Source organism: Microtus oregoni, unplaced genomic scaffold (genome assembly GCF_018167655.1).
Source record: "Microtus oregoni isolate MIOR12 unplaced genomic scaffold, Mior012 000110F_ref0000174, whole genome shotgun sequence".
Taxonomy (NCBI): Eukaryota; Metazoa; Chordata; class Mammalia; order Rodentia; family Cricetidae; genus Microtus; species Microtus oregoni.
The window spans coordinates 3,167,285-3,190,914 of NW_024544728.1; the positions used below are offsets into that span (position 1 = coordinate 3,167,285).

General features: G+C 46.7%; 1 protein-coding gene across 1 annotated transcript in view; it reads right to left on the minus strand.

Moving 5' to 3' along the window:
* Positions 1-12,098, minus strand: part of LOC121443618 (lamin-B1) — a 44,880-nt gene extending 32,782 nt beyond the window's left edge. Inside the window, exon 1 of the mRNA XM_041645439.1 lies at positions 11,403-12,098. Within this exon, the coding sequence (XP_041501373.1) occupies positions 11,403-11,761 (359 nt within the window). The 5' untranslated portion in view covers positions 11,762-12,098. The remainder of the gene's footprint in view (positions 1-11,402) is intronic.
* Between the last annotated feature and the right edge of the window lie 11,532 nt (positions 12,099-23,630).

Here is a 23,630-nt window from a genome sequence, read left to right on the forward strand (position 1 = left end):
TCATAGCATTAGGAAGGCTGAGAACCACTGCTCTACTATATTTGGTGAATAAGGGCAAGAGTCCTTACACATTTATATGGATGCGAGTTTTACTTCCAGTTGAACCTCGATGTAGAGAGCTAACTATGTACTAATTATATAAAATCATTTCTCTATCTACTAGTCACATGAGCCAACAGCACAGAAGCATTTCCAAGAGAGCATGAGGAATACTTCAAAGGTGATGATCTAAGTGGTCCTACCAAATTCTAGACTACGGAAGATATGCTGGCAAAGCAGAATGGAAGAGATCAACGCCACTACATAGCACCCAGTCAATAATGCAATTCACACATGGATGTAAAGACCAGAAGTGAAAAGGAAGGTAATCTTTTCTTTTTTTTTTTTTTTTTTTTTTTTTTGGTTTTTCGAGACAGGATTTTTCTGTGGCTTTGGAGCCTGTCCTGGAACTAGCTCTGTAGACCAGGCTGGTCTCGAACCTACAGAGATCCGCCTGCCTCTGCCTCCCGAGTGCTGGGATTAAAGGCATGCGCCACCATCGCCCGGCCAAGGAAGGTAATCTTAAATTACACTCACATACATGGACAAGCATACACACATGGCACACCTCGGATGGTCATTGTGGCTTGTTTTCTTGTTTTCAAGGTACGCAGCACAAGTCTGAATCAGAAGTCAGGGGAAGAGTTCCCTGACTAAATCGGCGGTGAGCCCAGTGAGTGGGAACCTGGTAAAGGAAAGGTTTCAGACTGGCTTTCACGTTAGTAGACATCAAGTCAGATATGCGTCAATCGGATGAAACACACACTGTGGAGGAGACACACAGCAGGGAGCCAGTCCACCAAGGGAAGAGCCTTACTTAGGTAGAGCAACAAGTCCCAATTTGCTCAAGACCACTTCATGTGTGCTTGCTGTCCTCTTCGAGAGGACCCGGGTTCAATGCCAGCACCATACACAAGGCAGCTCACAATCATCTACACCCAAGGGACACAACACCCTCTTCTGGTCTCTAAAGGCACCAGGCACTAATGTAGTGCCCAGACACATATGCAAACAAAACATTCACACAATAAATAAAAAATAAAAGAGGGGCTGGAGAGATAGCTCAGCAGTTAGGAACACTGACTGTTCTTCCAGAAGACCTGGATTCAATTCCCAGCACCAACATGGCAGCTCACAACTGTCTGTAACTCCAGGCTTTGGCGCCCTCCACAGACATACATATAGGCAAAATTTTAATAAATAATTATTAAAATAACAAATTTTAATAAATAATTATGAAAGAAGAATCTCTCCTGAGGGTTGGAAAGATGACTCAGTAAGTAGGAAGGAGTGCTTGGTGTGCAGAGTTCAGATTCCAGCACACTGACAGCTGCACACACCTGTATCAGTACCCGTGGAGGTGGGGCACACAGGATGAGGGGTCACTGGGACTTGCTAGCCACCAGCATAGCTCCAGGTTGAGTCAAAGAGAGTCTCAAAAGGAGTAAGAAGGAACAGAGCAGGATGCCTCAAGCCTTAGAACTTTCCCTTTGGTCTCTGCCAGTGCATGCACAGACAAGAGTACCCACATACGCCTGGGGTGCAGTGGTGGCACACGCCTTTAATTCCAGCACTTGAGGGCAGAGACAGGCGGATCTCTGCGAGTTCAAGTCCAACCTGATCTACAGAGCGAGTTCCAGGACAGCCAGGACTACTGGGGGAGGGGGCAGGGTGGGAACCTACACACACATCATATAAGGAACGTGCACACACACAGATATCTCCCACACAGCACTTGCCCGGCTGCCCCGCCGAGTACAAGGCTCTGGTTCAAGCACCAACACAGCAGCAAACTTAAAGTCCTCTTCCCTTCGCTGCCGAGGTTCTTGTGGGTTAAACCATGGTCTGTGCCCTCTCAGCTGCCTTTGTTCCCCTACATTCCACCGACACCAGGCTTCCCCCACAACAAAAGCCATCTCTCAGGCACCAAAGACAATAGACAGGCTTTAGGCCTTAACCACTCCCCACCCCATCTAGTTCAATGACAACTCTTTTTCTCTGATATTACAAAGCATCTCCACTGAGTCTCCCCCACCCTCTACCTCACCTCCAGTACCTCAGAACTCTAAATGCCAGCTGACATCTCCACCTCAAAGCCAAACAAGCACCACTAACTTGTCACTACCCAGGCAGGACCCTTCAGAACAGTTCCTTCACTAGCAACCTGTCATCCCTGGTTGACACGACCCTATGCAGTGGTCACCCTAGACTCCTTCCTAAACCCTATGCCCACCCGAATCTCTTAGATCCACTTTCTCTCGTGCCTGACAACCTCAGGTCCAAGGGCTACTTTCCTTACTTCCAAGTGTCCCATGAGCCCTTGTCTTTTTATTGTGCTAACACAGCCAGATCCATGTCACTCTTGTAAGAGGTCCCTCAGAACTAAGATGCAATCCTCCCCATTACCTTAGTTATATGAATTTCTGGTACTCAGGGCAACTGCACCCTATTTTTTTCTATTGAAAAAGGAACTCAATACTTAGACATCACCTCCTCCCCTGACTCCTACTGAGCCTTAGGCAGCAGCCACGTTTCTCTAGAGCACCAGGTGTCGTAGCGCTTATTGCCTACACTAGTGCACTTCACGGTACCACAGTACTGCAATGCTGGCTTTTGGATCCCACTCTAGACCGTATGCAACGTGATAATGGGGACAGTGTCCTGCTCTGTTCCCACCACCTGCTGCAAAGACTTAGCACACGGATCTGTTCCAGTGGGTGCTCAGTACAAAATGGAGCCACATTTCTGTTACAGGGATTAAAGATTTAGAGAGGCATTAATTTCTCTTAAATTATTAAGGCATCAAGTAAAATAGGACAGCAGCTTTGTACAAAGGAGAAAAGAAAGCTTACTAATTTACTTTCACCCATTTCTTAGAAAAAAAATATTTATTTTATTTGGGAATGGAGCAATGACTTAGTGGTTAAGAGCACTGGCTGCTCAGAGCTCAGGCCAGGGTTCCCACCAACACCCACAGAGCAGTTCACAGCAATCTATACCCCTAGGTCCTGGAGATACAACGCCCTCTTCTGGCCTCCACAGGCAACAAAAAGGCATGTGGTGCAAAGACATATGTGCAGGCAAAATACCCATACACATAAAAGCATTTTAAGTTTTAAGTTCTTTAAAAGATGTATGTGTCTGAGTATGAGCACAGAAGTGAGGGTGCCTAGGAAGCAGGTGTCAGATTCCCAAGAGCGGGAGTCACAGGTGCTTGTAAGGCACCTGAGGTGGGTAGGGGTAGAGCTGAGTCTCTGGAGGAGCAATAAGTCACTTAACCACGGAGCCACCTCTCCAGCACCATCTTCACCTACTTATAAGCAAAGGACACCTTCAGTATTTCAAAGAGCATTTAAATCACTGTACCCTCTTGACAAATCCCAAACTACCAGCACCATGAAAACCACACAGCTGGTAGGTACCACTGCCAAAAGCAGCAACCTGTGGGCCCTAGAAGCCAGTTGTCCTGTAAGATTTCTCGTCCAAATGTCAGATGTCAGTGCTCTGGGAGACTGCTTCCTGTCAGGAAACCAGCGGAGTCATAGAGACCACACCAGTGCGATGAAATGAGAGTGTGCAGAGCCCAGAGCAGGCTGTCCGACAGCGGAGCAGTCATCACTGCACCTCCAACCATTCATCTCTAGAACCCCAGACAAAACGACCTCAGAGCCCCATTTCCTACACCAGCAGGGTGATCGCAGAGCTTACACCACGGGATCTGTGGAAAAGCTTCCAGTCCAGTCTGACCGCAGAACCAAAGGGAAGTGAGCCTTTTGTCCAGCGTTACCAGAGACGCTAACTAGCCCTCCAGTCTGTCCTCTGCCTACAGAACCAGCTGATTAGAGCAGCTGCTCCATCAGCAGCCAAAGTTCCCTGACTCGATCTACAGCAACAGATCTAAATGAAGTGAAAGCATCAGAACAGGACATTTTTAAAAGACCAAGCAAGCGGGTTAGCCAAAGCCTAGCACAAATGACATTAATTCAAACTTAATTCCAGGGTAGACAGAAAATTTTGCTGTTAGCATCATAAACATAAAATGCCAAGAATTAGAATCAACTTCCAGAAACTTAGCCACTGCTCCTAGGACCAAATGTTAGTAAAACTGCCATGCCTTTACCCAGTGGCTAATACTTAACCAGCAAATTAGGCAACATGTAACCACCAGTAACCTGACACTGCCAGAAGGCTCCTGGACGGACATGGCAGTCTGGCCTGAGATATTGGCTGGCTTCAGTCAGTACAAAGTTTCTCTCTTTGGTCATAGCAAACGACAGGGCCGGTACAAGTTATCCTGTCACACCTTTAAAATATGCTTACTCATGGCACTGAACACATTGACCGCCATGTAAAAAGTGCACCGGAAAAGTGTAATAAAACATTACTAGCCTCCAAATGGATCAAAGACCTCAACATAAAAGTCAGCCACACTGAACCTCATAGAAGAGAAAGTGGGAAGTAACACTTGAACGCATTGGCACAGGGAACCACTTCCTAAATATAACCCCAGCAGCACAGCCACTGAGAGAAACAATTAATAAATGGGACCTCCTGAAACTGAGAAGCTTCTGTAATGCAAAGGACACAAGTCAACAAGACAAAATGTCAGCCTACAGAATGGGAAAAGATCTTCACCAACCCCACATCAGACAGATATACAAAGAACTCAAAATATACAAAAAACTCAAGAAACTGGTCATCAAAAGAATAAATAATCCAATAAAAAAAATGGAGTACAGACCTAAACAGAGAACTCTCAACACAGGAATCTAAAATGGCTGAAAGACACTAAAGGACATGTTCAACATCTTTAGTCATCGGAGAAATGCAAATCAAAACAACTCTGAGATTCCATCTTACGTGTGTAAGAATGGCCAAGATCAAAAACACTGATGACAACTTATGCTGGAGAGGTTTTGGGGAAAAAGGAACACTTCTGAATTGCTGGTGGGAGTGCAAGCTGGTGCAGCCACTTTGGATGTCAGTGTGGCAATTTCTCAGAAAATTAGGAAACAACCTTCCTCAAGACCCAGTACTACCACCTCTGGGTATATATCCATAGGATGCTCAATCGTGCCACAAGACCTGTGCTCAACTATGTTTATAGCAGCTTTGTTTGTCTTAGCCAGAACCTGAAAACAACCTAAATGTTCCTCGATCGAAGAATGGATAAGGAAAATGTGGTACATTTACACAATGGAGTACTACACAGCAGAAAAAAATGACATCTTGAAATTTTCAGGCAAGTGGATGGCGCTAGAAAACATCATTTTGAGTGAGGTAACCCAGACACAGAAAGACAGTTATCACATGTACTCACTCATAAGTGGGTTTTAAACATAAAGCAAAGAAAACCAGCCCACAAGCCGGGCGATGGTGGCACACGTCTTTAATTCCAGCACTCGGGAGGCAGAGGCAGGCGGATCTCTGTGAGTTCAAGACCAGCCTGGTCTACAGAGCTAGTTCCAGGACAGGCTCCAAAGCCACAGAGAAACCCTGTCTCGAAAAACCAAAAAAAAAAAAAAAAAAAAAAAAAGAAAGAAAGAAAGAAAGAAAACCAGCCCACAAATCACAATCCCAGAGAACCTAGCCAACAGTGAGGACCCTAAGAGAGACATACATATATCTAATCTACATGGGAAGTAGAAAAAGACAAGATCTCCTGAGTAAATCGGGAGCATGGGGACCATGGGAGAGGGTTGAAGAGAAGGGGAGAGGAAGGGAGGGGAACAGAGAAAAATGTGGAGTTCAATAAAATCAATTAAATAAACTTAAATAAAAAAATTACTTGCCGGGGGAGGGGGAGGCAAACGGGAGGCGGTAGTGGGGAGGAGGCAGAAATCTTTAATAAATAAATAAATGTAAAAAAAATAAAAAAATAAAATGGATAATAAAAAAATTACTTGCCTATATCATAAACTTCTTTTCTGTCACACACAATTATTCACAACTCTTCTCCATCTCTTAATATGCTTTATTGAGGTGGGGGTCAGGGGTAAATCAGAGAACAACTTGAGTCTGTTTTCTGCGGAGCAAACTCAGGAAGAACTAAGTGCCTTTACCTGCTGAGCCACGTCACTGGCCGCGGTTTGTTATCCTGGTACAAGCTCTCACTCTGCAACACAACCCTTCCTTGAACTCAAGTGATCCTCCTGCCTCTCGGCCTAAGTACAAGGATCACAAATATGAATCACTGGGTTCTCAGACTTAATCCTAGGAGACAGACGGCTGGTTTAAATTTCCTGCTTGGTGTTCATCTATCTGTTTTTTCATTTCTCTTGTATCGTTTTTAATTTTATTACTGTATGTGTGTATGCTCACAGATGCTCGTGTACCATTGCCTATCAGTGGAGGCCAGAAGCCAGCTCAAGGGCCTGTCCTCTCCTGCCGTGGATGGAACTAAGGTCAGACTTTGGCAGCAACCCCTTTTACTTTTTGAGCCCTCTAGTCAACCCTGAAAACATTTTTAAGTCCCCAAAGATAATAGCCAAAGCATAGTCTCTTTATCATAGAATACTAAAAGAGAGGGGTACACTGGTTGGTGGCCATCTTTGGAGCCTAGAAATAGACACCTGTCACCAGCTAATAACTGGGCTCATTCTTACCGTGTGTGCACGGTAGACCTTTAACTCGGGTATTGTAGGGAGTTACAGGACATATCAGAGGTAATATCTAGACAAATGAAAGAGCACACCAAACCAGTGACTTCAAAGAGGAAAAGGACAACATAGTAAATTGTGCTTCATCTTCCATCCTATGTTTACTTCCTTGAAACCGAGTACTCCAAAAGATTGCATTATACCCTAAATTATACCAACAATTCCAACAGGTATCTTTCTATCTTTCTTTGCAAACAAAGGAAAGAAAGGTTTGGACAGCCTAATTTCTTAGGGCTGTTCCCTGGACTTTCACATCCTTTTGAAAGGTTTAGCCATCAAAGCCCGCGTGTTAAAGGCCTGTCCCAGGTGTACTGAAGTAATGGCTGTATGCCTAGACTAGCTTGCCTGAGGCTGTGGGTAGAGAAGCAGTTACCAGATTCCAGGAGCACCAAGAATTTTCATGAATGCTTCTGGAATTTGGTTTGGTTTGGCAAGAGGGTGTTCAGGTTTTTGATTTGAGAGACTTTTTGAAACAAGTCTCTGTCAGTAACTCAGGCTGACGTCACTCTTGCACCCTCCCAGTCTCAGCCTTCCAAGGGCAGCCAAGTCAGGTGCCCACAACACCTGGACCCAACTCTTGAGTAAGGCATTGCTATACATTAAGGAACCAAAAGGTGATTTTTTTTTAAGACCACACTACAACTGCTTCCTTAATATATGTTTGCCTAAATGGTAATTACTCCATAAACACTGGCTCAAAATAAAAGTGTACATATGGGCTGGAGATGGCTCAGACAGGTGAAGAGCACTGACTGCTCTTCCAGAGGTCCTGAGTTCAATTCCCAGCAACCATATTATAGCTCACAGCCATCTATAATGAGATATGGTGTCCTCTTCTGGCATACAGGCAGACATGTTGTATCCATAATAAATAAATCCTTAAAAAAAAAATCTGGGCGGTGGTGGCACACACCCTTAATCCCAGCAAAGGCAGGCAGATCTCTGTGAGTTCGAGGCCAGCCTGGTCTACAAGAGCTAGTTCCAGGACAGGCTCCAAAAGCTACAGAGAAACCCTGTCTTAAAAAAACCAAAAAAAAAAAAAAGTTCACTTATTATTTTTAAACAAGTTCAAGAACCAAACGGACTCAAACCAACAATAAAACAATCCTTCCTTTTTTTTTCATCTTCCAAATTACACTTCCTTTATTGTTCGAAGGTAACTCATTTAAAGGATGATGGATTACTCTGCTAATACTATCCCTCTCACTGGACACCAATAAAGACAGCCTGTACTGGGCATGGTGGCACAAGCCTTTAATTTCAGCGTTTGGAAGGCTAAGGCCAGTCAGTCTGAGGCCAGTCCCTTCTACATAGAGTTCCAGGTCAGCCAAGGTGACACAGTGAGGCCTGATCTCAAAGGGAAAACCGTGGGCTGGTGGGATGGCTCAGACGGATGCAGGAGCTTGTTAGGAAGCCTGGCTGCCCAGAGTGGATCTTCAAAAGTCCATGGAAAAGTAGACAGGGTACTGGGGCCCACAGAATTGTCCTCTGACCCCCTTACACTAGCCCTAGGATGCACACCCACAATCCCTACCCACAAATTAAAAATAATAATCAGGATGCGTGTGATCGTGCAAACCTTTTGATCCCAGCATTTGGGAAGCAGAGGTATATAGATCTCTGTAAGTTCAGTCAGTCAGACTGTTCTACACAGTGAGTTCCCAGCCAGCCAAGGGTATATAGTGAGAGAGATCCTATCTCAAAAACAAAACAAAATAAAATTAATGCCATTATTGAGCTACACAGGACACGACAAAGTCCAAATAAAAGGACACTACCACTGGAGTGTTGGAGTGGAGAACTGTGATGTCAGAGATGCACCTGGTCCTGACCTTTGAAGTCTATGTGCTGTGACACAAATCTAAAGGACATATACCCAAGACACCACGAAAGATCATTTCCAATTGTCATCTTTAGACAATTCTTTGCTGCTCAACTTTATTCTCCTTTCATTGTTTATCACCTAAATTATACCATATGTTCTAAGATACAGAAATAATCCTATGCTGTTTTCATTTTTTCATCATGCTGAAGCCAACATGTGACTGGTCCATAACATTTACAACTACAGTCCACCAGGTGGCAGTATTACTACTGTGTAGCAAACCTCCAATGGTATCCTCTGGAAAGATTATCAGAGCCCCAGCATCAAAATGCCTCAGACCACACAAGACAATTTTTGTTTATTTGCTGTGTGGTCTCTCCCACTGCACCCTAAAATTAGAAAATTGTTTTTTTTTAATCCGTGACCTCAATACACAAAACAGTAACTGGTACATACCAGATGTTTGATCTATGTAACACTTTACTATCTCTGAAATTGAGAATGGGTCCAAGACACGGGCTGGCCCTGATTTTGTTTTTCTTTCTAGTGATGCACTAATAATCGCCAAGTTTTTGTTTTCTTTGCAATGTGCACTGGTGCTTTGCCTGCATGTATGTCTATCTGAGGGTGTGGGATTCCCCAGGAACTGGACTTACAGACAGCTGTGAGCTGCCATGTGGGGGCTGGGAACCCAGGTCCTCTGGAAGAGTAGTCAGTGCTCCAACCATCTCTCCAGCCCCACAGTCGCCAAGTTCTACAAGCACTGACATCTAAACTTTGAAGAAATGCAGTAAAAAAATATCAGAAGAAGGTGAGGAGCACCTTTAATCCCAGCACTAAGGCAAGGGAAGGCTAGCCAGGACTACATAGTTGAGGTCCTGTCTTTAAAAAAAAAAAAAAAAGAGGAAGATAAAGAGAAAACAGTATCAGTAAATGAATGATTATTTCAAAAGATGACCCCAAGTGTTGGTAAATCCAAGACACAGAAATTAAAGGTTGTGGCTGCCAGGACAGGCATTGGGCCTTAGCACCAACACTGAAGAAGGGCAAGGTGGAACTGCTTAAGTTCAAGAGTAGAAGACCAGTTTCAGCAACTGAAAACCGGTCTCAAAAAAGAGGTGGGAAATGGGTGGGGGGGTACAAAAGAGCTCTGGGCATAGTAGGCACGCCTTTAATTGCAGCTAGAAGGCAGAGGCAGGTGGAACACTATGATTTGATGACCAGCCTGGTCTACAGGGAACTCCAGGCCATCCAGTGCTACACACTGAGATTCAGTGTCAAAAAAACAATCAGGGCTGGAGAGATGGCTCAGCGGTTAGAAGCAGCTAACTTCTAGGAAGGGTGGATGCCCTTCCGGTGGACTCAAGTTCCATTCCCCGCACCCACGTGGTGGCTTATTTAAGTCAGTTACTCTAGTTCCAAAGGATCCAACACCCTCTTCTGGCCTCTACCAGGAATACACGCGGTGCAGACACACGAGGGCAAAACAACCATACACTTAAATTAATGAGAGAGGCAGGAAAGACATGCTGTAATAGATGGGCAAGCCCAAGAGCTGCAGGCTAGCCTGGAGAACAGAGAACCGTCTTGTATCGGAAAAATGTAAATGTTCATTTTAAACCAGCCTATACACTGTTTTATTGTTACCACTCACGCTTTTACAAGTCATTTTTAAATATCTGATAAGGTGCACACTCCCAAAGAAAAGTAACGAGTCAGGGAAATGAGAGATACGTACACACAGATATCCCGGGGCAAATGGTCAAAGTCTGAATCAGACACCTCCCAAACATATCAGTTGGCAGTGGCAAAAGGATCGTAAATTCCAGACTGAAATGCAGCAAATCTGTAACGTGACGCCAGCACTTGTTGCATACAACTGAGTCACACATTTTACCCATCAGAAAATCAAGGACAGGACAACAAAGATGTACCCGGGTCTGAAAACTCAGTCCCCATCGGGATTACAAGCTCTTCCTCACTCAAACACATTTTCCGTGGCACAGTGACAGCACCACAGGCGGCAGGTATGCGCGGTGTGGGTCCGCAGTACCGTCTCTAGGAAAAGCATTATTCTACAGGAGGACTGAAGCAGGGAAGACAGCGCTACCGGGGCGGGATGGGCGATTCGCGAGTCAGAGGCTTGACGGTCGGGGCCTACGGAAAGCCCAGTTAAAGGAATCTGGGGCGCAGAGTACCCAGGACCCGGGCGCCACCAGAGGACATCCTACCGCAAAGCAAACTCTCCAGCTTGGAAACCCAGCTAGCCCTAGGCCAAAGGCGTGCAGCTCAGTCCCCGCCCTTCCCGCGTCGTGAAGGCAGGGCGCAGATAGCTGGCAAAATGTCACAGGGCCGAGACTGAGCGCGCCAAAGCAAGACCCACCCCCGGGAGCCGCGGATGCTCGGGGCCCGTCCCTCCCCTTCCTCCGCCCGCCTAGAACTCATTCATTCTTCTGGCGATTGGCGAGTCCACCCGGCCCAGCCGCCCTAGTCCAGCAAACCCACCAGATGCTTTGTCTCCCACCCGCCGGAAACCGGGGCGCGCACTCGAGCGCGCGCAGTGGCATCAGCTCCCCGCACCCGGGGCCTGCAGATGGGGGAGGATATGGGGTCCCGGGGTCAAGTCCCAGGCCCCGCATTGAACCCAACCACCTAGAAATTATCGCTACAACCCCACCGTCTCCACAACTCGAGTACCTCTCCATGACACCCCCGTTCAACTCTAAATCACTAGATCCCTCTCCTCTGCTTTCAAGACACGAGGGCCCTGTCCCTTTCGGAAGGACGAGGCACCCGGCCAGTGCTGTCGCTTCCCCGGAGCCCGGCTCCCGATGGCGTCCCGAGAGCCAAGCGGCGTTGACGATCGAGTCCGTACTCACTTGAGCAGCAGCTGGTCGTGCTCGGCCTTGAACTTGCCCAGCTCGATCTGGAGCTTGGCGCGCTCTCGGGCCGTGTCGTCGAGGGCGCGGCGCGCGTCGGCCAGCTCCGTCTCGTAGAGAGCCTTGAGCCCGGTGAGCTCCCGGCCGCGCACCTCCTCGCGCTCGGTCACCTGCAGCTGCAGCGCGCTGTTCTCCGTCTCCAGGCTGCGCACCTTGTCGATGTACACCGCCAGTCGGTCGTTGAGCTCGCGCAGCTCCTCTTTCTCCTGCAGCCGCGACATGCGCGTGGGGCTGAGCGGCGTGGAGGGGGCGCTGACGCGGCTGCCCGCCCGCTGCTGCGCGGGGGTCGCGGTCGCCATGGCGGGGCGGCGGGATCGAAGGTACAAACCGCAGGCCGGGGACCGAGGGCAGCTGGGATGGCGGCGGCGGCGGCTACCGCACAAAGAGCGAAGCGGGAGGGCCACGGAGAGGGCGATCGCCGGCTAGACGCTCTTTGTAAGCGCACACGCACACTCGCCGACGCGCGCGGGAAGAGGCCGGGGCAGCCCGGAGGCCGAGAGGGTGCACGCCGCGGACGCGAGGCTCCCGCCCGCTGCACTTTGTTTCCTCTCGAGCTTCTCCGAGCGGCGGGCGGGCCTGGGAGGAGGGCGGCGAGAGGCGGGCAGGAGGCGAGGCGCGGGGGGCGGAGGTGGCACGGGCCGCGCTCCGCAACATGGCGGGGCCCCCCCACGTGACCGCCGCCGGCCAATGGCGAGCGGGCGGCGCGCCCCTGCGACTCGCGGAGGGGGCTCGGCCTGGAAATTCAAAATCTGACCCCCGGGCAACCGTCGGCCTCGCTCTCGGGCTTGGGCGTGGCGGGGAGGGGCGCCCCGAACTGCTCGTTCCTCAGCCGGGAGCCCAGAGCCCGCCGGAGCTCGTGCTCTCCCCCTGGGGACCCCTGGAAGGGCCGGGCCTGCAAATGGCGGGAAAGAGCCCGAGGTTTCCGGGGCGGGTCCGCGCCGCCTCCTGCTGCTGACCGTTCAGGGAAATTCAAATGTAAACGAGTCCGGCCGCGGGCGCCGCGACCTCCACCCGGAGGCCTGACCTAAATGGGTGCCTGCGGGCCCCCGCTCGGCTTGACGGTCCCCAGTGCCAGCCTCTCTTGGATGGGAAATGGTTCGCGGCAGCACCTAGCTGTGCTGAAGCCGACAGCTTGTTTATCACGGGATAAAGCGACATTGCTTCTGAAATCAGCATTTGCTAGCAATGATTTGCGGCCCTGGATCCGTTTCTTGGTGTACGGTTTTGTCAAATCAGAAACAGCCCACGAATGATCGTCTTAACACGACTTAAATAGGATAAGCTGTTGTCGTGGTTCATTAAATTAAGATTAATAAAAAGTCTGGGCTTGTGAAAATTGAAATAACTTGTTTTGTTTTAAAAAGTTACTCCATAACAGAATTGGCCGCTAGATTGGTTTTGATTTTGGGACCATGTCCCGGTGGCTAATCTAGGATTTGTGGCAATCTGGCCTCCGGAGTGCTGGGTTTACTGGTAAGAGCTACCACCCTGAGGTCATTTTCGAAGTTTTTTCAGACCTCCTGTGGAAAGTGATAGCAACCTTGCACTGCTTTGGACAACCTGTGCCTCTATGGATAGAATCTCTCAGACTCAGACTGCAGGTCTGCAGTAGATACGTTGTATTTTGTGTGTGAGTTCAAAGGCGTCAAAGGAGACCAGACACACCATGTCTTTCCACGGTGGATTCCCGGGATGGAAGGGAACTAAGGCATAGCAACAAATACCTTTACCAGCTGATCCGTCCTGCCCACCCCAGAAAGGTGTGTCATTATGAGGCTATTATACCACTATTTCCTCTTGGGAAAATGAAAGGATTCCAAGTTTCCAGAGAAGATGTGTAAAGATTAAATAAATTATATGAAATGTGTTGAAACACTGTATCACAGATAGTAGCTCATGCTAATTGTTATTCAATTTCTGCAATCAAAGCAATGAAAAAAAATTAGTTTAGATTTAGATAGTCGCCCATTTTTGGCCACATATTTTTGCTAAATGTACACTTGCTTTACTTTTCCCACACCAAACTACTGGTTGTGTGTCCTACCCTGGTTCTTTCCTGTCCTCCTGATCCAAATGATTTCTGAAATCCCATCACCTCCAGAGTTTTAGAACTAAAAATTGCTTTAAGTGTGATGAGAATACTTCTATGTTGAATATTCAAATATAGTGCGTTGTTTATCCTATAAAACTTGTCAGGGCACACATCTAATTATTGGTTGTTTTATATATACCCCACCAAGTTCCAGCATGCCATGCCTTTGTTTTCCTCTTCTATAGTTCAACTGGAATGGCCACTACAACTTACTACTACTTATAGAGAGAGCTTACATGGTTCTGCCCAACTTCCTGTGTATCATTTGGATCTGGGATGGAAACTGTAGGATACCCAAGAGATCTGGGAAGAAGGGGACCAGACTGAGATGGGATGGCAAGGTAGAGGAAGTGGGGAGAGGGGGATACTAGCACACCCACTTTTGTCCCAGGAGAGGAGAGTGGCATCTGGCAGATAGCTGAGCGTACAGTCTGTGCAAATAGGATAGCTCAGACAGAGGCATAAAACTGAGGAAGGAGAAAAAGGAATTGCTAAAGGCTACTCTTCAATATGTGCTTACTGAGTGGATAAACGTAGAAATAATTGAACACATGGTCTTCTGTAGAGCTCAGTTGCTTCATATTTGCTTTGCAAAATACTTTTTCCAGTTGTAAAAGTATAAGAATAAATTGTGTTTCAAGAGGTTGAGATGCAGGATCTCTTCCAATTCTGATTATGATTTTTGTATGTTAAAAAAAGGTCCAGAAGATATAAAGCACAGTACACTGACCATCTTTGACTAGGATTGTCCTCGTGGCACAGCCTCTGCTAGTTTATGTAATACTCCAGTTGCTTTCCACATCCACTTGTTAAATCTCTACATTTGGCAATAGGATTAATGGAGTTAGTTTCCTTTGACTCTAGCTTCATCTTTTTCATTTGGTTGGTTTGATTTTCTTTGGTTATTTGCAAGACAGGCTTTCCGTGGGTGGCCCTGGCTGTCCTGGATCTCACTCTATAGACCAAGCTGGCACCACACTTAAGAGATCTGCCTCCCTCTGCCTCCCAAGTACTGATATTAAAGCAGTGTCACTCACACCGCCCAACTTATAGTTTTATTTTACTACTGGCTTGCTTAGGGTTTTTTCCTTTTAGTGATTTGCCTCTTACTCAGCCATGAGTCACATGACAAACTGATCATAATGTTCTAACAGTGGAATCATTGTAAACATTTTAAAACATTTTTAAATCAATGTTTATGTACCTGTTCTTTAAATGTTTGTTTAATCTTAAAACGGTTGCCCCTCCACTGTGCATCTCAGCCTTGGGCGTGACTTAAAAATAGCAGTGTTTTATTGGTTATTGGTGTCGGGAGTGTGAGGTTTGCAGATAATTTGGCTGCTTCTAATCTGATTGGAACTGGCCCAGCTCAAAGCCTTAAGAGCTTTCCTTCTTCAGGATCAACCTTAGGTAGGTCACTCCTTTTACCTTGAGGTGTACGTATGGCTTACCCAGCAGCTGCTAAGTTTATTAGCTTAATTCTTCTACTACGGAAATGAGACTCTTCTCCCTGGAGCACTGTGGCCAACTAATGGTTACTGGAGAGGGAGGAGTCACTTTTCTTCAATGGGCACTGATAAATTGCCTATGCTCCACTAAGTAACACCCAACACACAGACACATACTCATGACAGCAACCCTTATTAAATAAACTCAGTGGGTCACCAAAAAGAAAGGAAGAAAAGATGTGAAAATAAGAGTGATGTCGGGTATGGTGTCACAGCCTTCGATGCCAGCTCTGGGGGCAGAAGCAGGTTGTGTGAGGCCTGCCTGGCCCACACAGTGAGATCCAGTACAGCCAGGGCTACACGGAAAGTCCTGGTCTCAAAATAAAAAGAGGAGGGAGACTTGTTAGAAAAACGAAACAGTTCAGAAGGAGTGGGAGGTGGTTATAGAGGTAATGAGGATGAAAGTCATCAAATATATACATGTCTGTTATCATAAGGATGGACCAGTGAGATTAGTCAGCAGGAAAGGCATTTGTTGACACAACTGACTACTCGAGACTCAGCTGGTGAAAGGGAGAACAGACCCCTCAAGTTGTCCCCTGACCACATCCATACACACACACACACACACACACACACACACACATCAATATAATTGTCAAGGAGTTATAAAGACTTCCTAATACACCTTCCCACAGTTTGACCTGCTCACAATTCCTGAAGGCTCCGCGTTTGAGAGCAATCTGAAAAGATAGGCAGCCTCCTTTCCAGTCCTGCAACTGAGTTCAGGAAAGCAAAGGGGGAAATGCATGGTAAAATAAAAGGATGATGTTTCAGCCGGAGAGCAATGAGTCCCACTCTTCTGTCTCATCTTTACTTTGTCCTCCTTCCCGAGATTGCAGACGGGGCTATGGTTTCCAGAAAGAGTCTGGCTGAAGCAGTCCCCTCCACCAGAATCCTTCCACTCCAGCTGGGTAAAGGACAACTGGAAGCCAGGCATCCTGAGAGACCCCAGCTATATATATATATATATATATATATATATATATATCCTGTGAGACCCTAGTTATACTTGCGGGCTGAGGCGGAGGTAGGGTTTGAGACACAAACAGTCAGTAATGGTGATTTGTGGCTTCCAGAAGAGTCCCCGTTCCCTCCATGTCAGAGCAGCAGATCAGACTCCAACAGCAGCCTTGCTGGAACTCTGGTAGTCAGCAGCATCCAAAAGACAGCAGAGGCAGCATTCACGCTGCATGAGCGTGAGCACATTAGCTGAGCCTGCGGCTAGCTAGCAGAACACTTTCCTGTTGCTCATCCCCAGCACAACACCCCAAGGCAGCAAGCAACAAAAGGTAAGAGTAACAGCACAGTAACCTGTGGTTAGTTGGGCCGGGCTAAGATACCTTAATAGTCAAACTTATTCTAGATGCTTCTGGAAGGTGTCCGGGTGACATTTAATTTCATTCAGTAGTCTTTGAGTGCATGGGTCTCGTTCAGAAACTGGGAGGCTAAACTAGAGCAGGACTCTCCTCTGAGGAAGGAAAGAGATTGCGAGCCAACTTCCAGCCTGACCATCAGCTCTCCTGCTCTCCAGCTTTCCACCTATGCTTGCCGGTCTTGAGCAGATTCCTGAAAATACATCTGCCGTATATAAATATACCTCCTGTCTGTCTGGGAGACTTTTAGGGAAACTGGACTAATGCACCTTCCTTTACCTTTCCAAAGGGTGTGAAGGAGCTAAGAAAGCCTGCAGCTTGAAGTGAGGGGTTGAGAGAGGAAAGGTTTGGACATCTGTTGAACGTGTGCACGTGGTGGTATAACACTCTGTGTACACTATGGTAATCTACATACCAGCCAGGAAACACTGGGGTAGGTGATCCCCACTTCGAAGCTCTCATGTAAATCATCTAGGCCTCCAAGTGCCAGGAACTAAAGAGCCATGCACAAAGTAACGTAGGACACATTGTAGGGCTGGGCAGGGCTCTGTGTGGGAGGAGGAAGCACAAAAGACATCTATGAGCTGGCTTCTAAGAATGTCACCCTCTAGGGACTGGCAAATGGATTCTACCTTGTAGGGGCATGAAAATGACAACCCACAGCCTCCAGGGGAAATTGGGGGAACTCTCATGTGGCACCCCTAATCTTCATATGTTGTGCTTTTTGTTTTAAACCATGCCACATGGGAGTACTTCAGGAAGTGGTGAGGGATGTATGTTTCAGTCACTGGGCTGGCCTTTGCCAGTCAATAAGAATGGAAAATTGAGCCGGGCGGTGGTGGCGCACGCCTTTAATCCCAGCACTCGGGAGGCAGAGGCAGGTGGATCTCTGTGAGTTCGAGGCCAGCCTGGTCTACAAGAGCTAGTTCCAGGACAGGAACCAAAAGCTACGGAGAAACCCTGTCTCGAAAAATCCAAAAAAAAAAGAATGGAAAATTGAGGAAATTATTATTAAAACAAGTAAGTTGGTTAATATAGCACAAACATAATAGTAATGTCTTGTCTAAAACAAAATAGGAAATTAAGCGGGAAATGTTCTTGCGTACCTACTGTGTGTACAACACTGCTCTGTATATTTGAAAAGAGATTTATAAGGACTGAAGAGATGATTCAACAGTTGAGAGCACTTTATGCTCTTGCAGAGGATCCAGGTTCTATCCCCAGCAATGATCTAACTTTCTGTAACTGCAGTTCTAGGTCTGACACTGTCTTCTGGCCTTCGTGAATACTTTACAAACACTGGAATGGTGTGCTTACATACACGCAGGCAAAATACTCATATAAAAAGAAATAAATCAGCTGGGCGGTGGTGGCGCACGCCTTTAATCCCAGCACTTGGGAGGCAGAGGCAGGCGGATCTCTGTGAGTTTGAGGCCAGCCTGGTCTACAAGAGCTAGTTCCAGGACAGGCTCCAAAGCCACAGAGAAACCCTTTCTCAGATAGATAGATAGATAGATAGATAGATAGATAGATAGATAGATAGAAATCTTGGGAGCTGGAGAGATGGCACAATGGTTGAGGGCACTGGCTGCTCTTCCAGAGGTTCTGAGTTCAATTTTCTGTAACCACATGACGGCTCACAACCATCTGTATTGGGATCCGATGTCCTCTTCTGGCAAGCAGAGAAACATGTAGAGTACTCACATAAAACCCAATGCATAAATAAATTAAAAAAGAAAGGAAGGAAGGAGAGAGAAGCCGGTGGTGGTGGTGCTGGTGCTGGTGGTGGCGGCGGTGCACACCTTCAATCCCAACACTCGGGAGGCAGAGGCAGGCAGATCTCTGTGAGTTTTGAGGCCAACCTGGTCTACAGAGTGAGTTCCAGGCCGGGCGATGGTGGCGCACGCCTTTAATCCCAGCACTCGGGAGGCAGAGGCAGGCGGATCTCTGTGAGTTCGAGACCAGCCTGGTCTACAGAGCGAGTTCCAGGACAGGCTCCAAAGCCACAGAGAAACCCTGTCTCAAAAAAAAAAAAAAAAAAAAAAAAACAAAAACAAAACAGAGTGAGTTCCAGGACAGGCTCCAAAAGCTACACAGAAAAACCCTGTCTCAAAAAACAAAAAAAGAAAAGAAATCTTAAAAGAGAGAGGGGAGGGCTGGAGAGACGGCTTAGCCTTTAAGAGAACTGGCTGCTCTTCCAGAGGACCTGGGTTCAATTTCTAGTAACCACATGGCAGCTCACAGTTGTCTTTAACACAGATGAGACACATATGGAGAACACGGATGAGACACAGCTGTGGAGAACACAGGGGTGTGAGACTAAGTGCTGAGCCTCGGCTCACTAGGATCCTGAGTTGCATACAGAACTGTCAAGGATTGGATCAGGAATAAAATGATCAGACGAGGTACCATGACAGCTAGGACTTCAGAAACATCCCATCACCTCCACATTTGCTGGGGAAAAGCCCCTCCCTCTGTTAACTCCTGTACAGAAGTCCAGAGATGGGGAAAGGCACCCCACCCCGTGTTAGCCCCTGCACAGAGGTCCGGAGCTGGGGAAAAGCCCCTCCCTGTGTTAACCCCTGCACAGAGGTCCGGAGCTGGGGAAAAGCCCCTCCCTGTGTTAACCCCTGCACAGAGGCCCGGAGCTGGGGAAAAGCCCCTCCCTGTGTTAACCCCTGCACAGTGGTCCAGAAGTGTGTAGTCACTTGTAAGAAATAGGTTGAACTTCTCTAATCTAACACTTTGTTTCCTTCATTTACTATACTTCCTTTAAGGGATTTCAGTTGGTTGGTGGTAAAATGAAGGATGGAGAAATGAAATCTCAATTGTCATAGGAAAAAGGGAAGTCACCAAATTACAGGAGTCCAACATTTCTATTTCTTTTTTTAAAATGTTTTTGTTCTTTGGAATTATAATTACATCATCATTTACCCCTTTTCCTTCTTCCAGCCTCTCCCACACACCACTCCTCCCTTGCTCGCAAATTCATGGCCTCTTTTTATTTCATTATTAAACATATACACATATATCTACACACACACACATATGACATGAACACAACCTGCTCAGTTCATATAATGTCACCTCTACATATATAATCTCAGGACTGACGACTTACTGTTGGATAACCAATTGGGAGGTCTCTTCCTCCGGGAGGACCATTTCTCCCATTCAGTATTCCCCAGTTGCCCATAGTTCTTTGTCTAGGGTTAAGGCCCTTTCATGTTATCATGTTTACTGGCATCAGGCTGATTCAAGTCTTCTTTAGGCATCCATGTTGGTAAAATTTCATGGTGTAGATCTGACATTTCTAGAAGACACAATCTCATAGCAAATGTCCTATTCCCCTGGCTCTTACATTCTTTCTGCCTTTCTTCCGCAATGATCCCTGAGTCTTAGGTTCAGGAGCTGTGTTGTAGATGTATTAATTGGGCAACATTTTTACTGCTAAAAATAAAGTGAGGGCCAGCAAGACCCTTCATGAGCTGAAGGTGATTGCAGCTGAGACTGATGTCATGCGTTCAGTCCCTCAGACCCACGTGGTAGACGGAGAGAACAGACTGTGACAAGGTACTGGCCTCTGGCTTCCACATGAGTGCTGTGGTTTGCATGCATTCATGCACAAATAAATAAATGTACATTTTTAAACTAAAAATAAAAGTAGGGGGCTGGAGAGATGGCTCAGCAGTTAAGAGAATTGTTTCTCTTGCAGAAGACCCAGGTTCGAATCCCAGCACCCACATGGTAGTTTCACAAGCCATCCGTAACTCCAGATACTGAGGATCTGATAGCTTCTTCTGACCTCCATGGGCACCAGACATGCACGGGGTGCACATCCATGATGCAGCAAAACACTCACACATAAAATAAAATGAATAAATTTTGGAAAAATGAAATATAAAATAATACAAGTCAAGTGGATAACCATCTGCTACAGAAATAACTAGCGTGCCATTCTGCCACACCAGGCACCTTCTCATTTAGGATTCAGCATGACTTTTAGGGACACTGCCATGATGCTATACCGTCACCTCTGCGTCCCCTACCCATGTGCCAGTAGACAGTGTCAAACAAAGGGTGGTCTCAGTGCCCTGGCCTTTGCCAGGCCCTTCCTCCCCTTTCTCTCAAGGTATTAAAGTAGCAGAGATATCTGGTTGTATTTCCTTTGAGCAAAAGACTCTGGTGTGTGTGAGTGTGTGTGTGTCTGTGTGTGTGAGAGAGAGAGGTGTGCAGTGGTACATGCAACAGCACACCCACGTGGAAGTCAACTGACCTCCCTCCGCGCAAACTGCTAACAGACAGGAATCTTACTTTTGAAATGTTTTAAAGCGATTCTCTGTAAGAATTACACAAGATGTGTGCCTGACTTCCTGTTCCCTGTTCCTGTCTGAAAGTAATAATCTGATCTGTAATGGTTTTTAGTGACTACATACTATATATCTAGTGTTATTAAGAAGGCACTGAAAACAGTAAAAACATGGAGACTCTCTAATGGCATTGCCCGATTTTGGTTTCATATTTATACATTTCATGTAAAATGTGGCCCGCAAAACTGGTCTCAGTTATTGATGAAAAATGGAGAAAGTCAACCACTTACCTAAAACATACATCCATGCAGATACATGCACATATGCATGGCTGGGGTAGGTACTGAGGGAGGATTTATGTAGCCCAGGCTAGCCTAAACTTGCTATGTACCCAAAGATGGTCTTGACCTCAGGATCCTCCAGTCTCTTCCTCCCAGTGCTGGGAAAGGCTGCTTCACACTTTTGAAAGTGATTATTTGGTTTGAAATGAAAAGGAAAGCCTTTCCAGGGTTGGCCATTGTATTTTGTCATGTGACCATTTATCCTGGTGTAGCATTCATATTTAGAAAATGCTGAGTCGTGCACGCAGTAACTGAATTGTCACAGTTTGATTCAATTTTACACACTTTCTTTTTTGCCATCTGTTTTTGTTTTGTTTTTGTTTTCAAGACTGTTTCTCTGCCATAGCCCTGACTATCCTGGAAGTCAACCCATAGACCAGAGATCCAGCCGCCTCTGCCTCCTGAGTGCTGGGATTAAGGCTGGATTTGACAAACTTTTAGTGAATACAATTGCAGCCAGCTCCAGAGAGAGAGGAAATGATAAAGGCAGTCTCCATCCCACTGGAGTGCTCGGGGAAGGCCATGGTGGACTTTCTGACTTGTGCTCTCACAACTACCTGGAAGCCAGCCTCTCTCCAAGCACAAGCTGCTCTGGCTGCTGAGTGACGACCAATCACTTTCCTGTGGTGTCAGCCTCTGACAGACACCAAGCTATTGCAAGAGGCTGAAGGAGATAAGATCTACTTCTCTTCGACATGATATTTAAATCGTTCTGCTGCATGTCCACCACTTCCACATTCTGAAAAGAACAGTCAGTGTGCACTTTCTGCACAACAAGACCAACCCCTGCTGCCTGCTGGACAGAGGAAGGTACCATGAAAGGTGCAGCCATCTGCTCGCCTTGGCTCCTGGGGAGGCTAGACATGCTAATTGGCACCCTTACCCCACCTCCACACTCTTACTATCATGCCTCCACCATCTGGCTGGGTGATCCTGTCTGCCCACATCAGTTCCTTCCAGCTTCCTTTGGCTGGAGCAAACCATAGATGTTCACCCTCCTAGAAAGACAAAACCAGGGTTCAGAACTTTCGGGCATGAGTTGTAAAATTTCAAAAGAAATTACACAGATTATCTTCTGTGTCCCCACAACTATACACTGCCCTTCACTAGCCCCTGTCATCTCACCTAAAGCATCCTCTCTTCTTTGTCTAGGAAAGCTGGTAAGTGTGGGATCTAGTGTGCTTTGTTACTGACAGTTGTTTGATGATCGCCAAGAGCCCAGTTCCTGCAGAGATTCTCTCCCAGCAGTGTGACTGAGACAGAGACATAAATGGGATTCAAAACTGTGCAGTAAATATCATGCCTCTTGCTATGAAGCCACAGGAAACGGTGAGAGGTATACTTCTGAGGCAGTAACTGTGCAAATGGCACCAATCCTTAGGCAGACTCAGCAGAAATAGACCACCAGTGAGGCAGACTAAGATTCTGGAGGTTTTGAGCCTTCCATAAGTAAGCACCAGTAGCTAATAACAGAAGAAATATGACCGCATCTGTCTGAGGATTGACTGATCTGGATAAGCTGATGTTTGTACCACTGTTTTTCTTTAGATTTAACAAAATCCTGCTTTACACACACACACACGTACATACATACTTATGTACTTTCTTGTTCTGAGTTGGTTTTGGTTTTTTATTTGTTTGGGTTTTGTTTCTTTTTCTCGAGACAGGCTCTCACTCTTTAGCTCTGCCTGTCCTAGAACTCACTATGTAGACCAGACTGACCTCAAACTCACAGAGATCGACCTTCCTCTGCCTGGGCTATTGTGGCTAGCCATGCCTTTTTTTCCCTATCTTGTACTGCCATCATAGACTTTGCATATATGTCACATATAATATATAAGGGTGCCAGTCAGCATGTCTAGCCTCCCTGGGAGCCAGGGCAAGCTGGCGGCTGCACCTTTAAAACTACCCTTTGTCTGTCCAGCAGGCAACAGTCTTGAAAACTCAAAGCCCTCTCACTGACTCAGATCAGAATCCGGTTAGGATGTTATTAAGGGGCTGTAGTTAGCCTGGGATGAAAACCCTCACTCTGATTATATTGCAGACCCAGCAGCGTAGACCTGGAGAAAGAAAGAACCTCAGGTTTTCGACACTGAATGAAGTCAATTATCCAGGGAAATGCCTGTGTGTTCTTTTTATTATAATAACAGGCCAAGAAACTCTGTGTAGGATATTTTTCTAAATTAGATGAAATGAACCCAGGACCCAGATCCATACAGATTCCCAAATGTTCCTACCTGTGGGAGACTCTATCTTTTTCAGCTGCTCGCCCACTCTACTGTTTCCAATGTCTGGGGAATTCCTCACCACCGAAATTTAGCAAGCCACAGGGGCCACCTCCCACCCACTCTTCTTCTTTTTACTTTTATAAGTACAAGGACCATTTTGTTAGACTTTGAAAGGAACAACAAGGAAGACAAGATGTAAAGCTGGACAGCCTCTGAAGGAGGAGGCTGAGAAGAGCAGGACAGATGAAGTGACTTTAGAGCTGGCTCTAAGACAGCAGTTTAGAGGCTGGGCAGTGGTGAGGTACACCTTTCA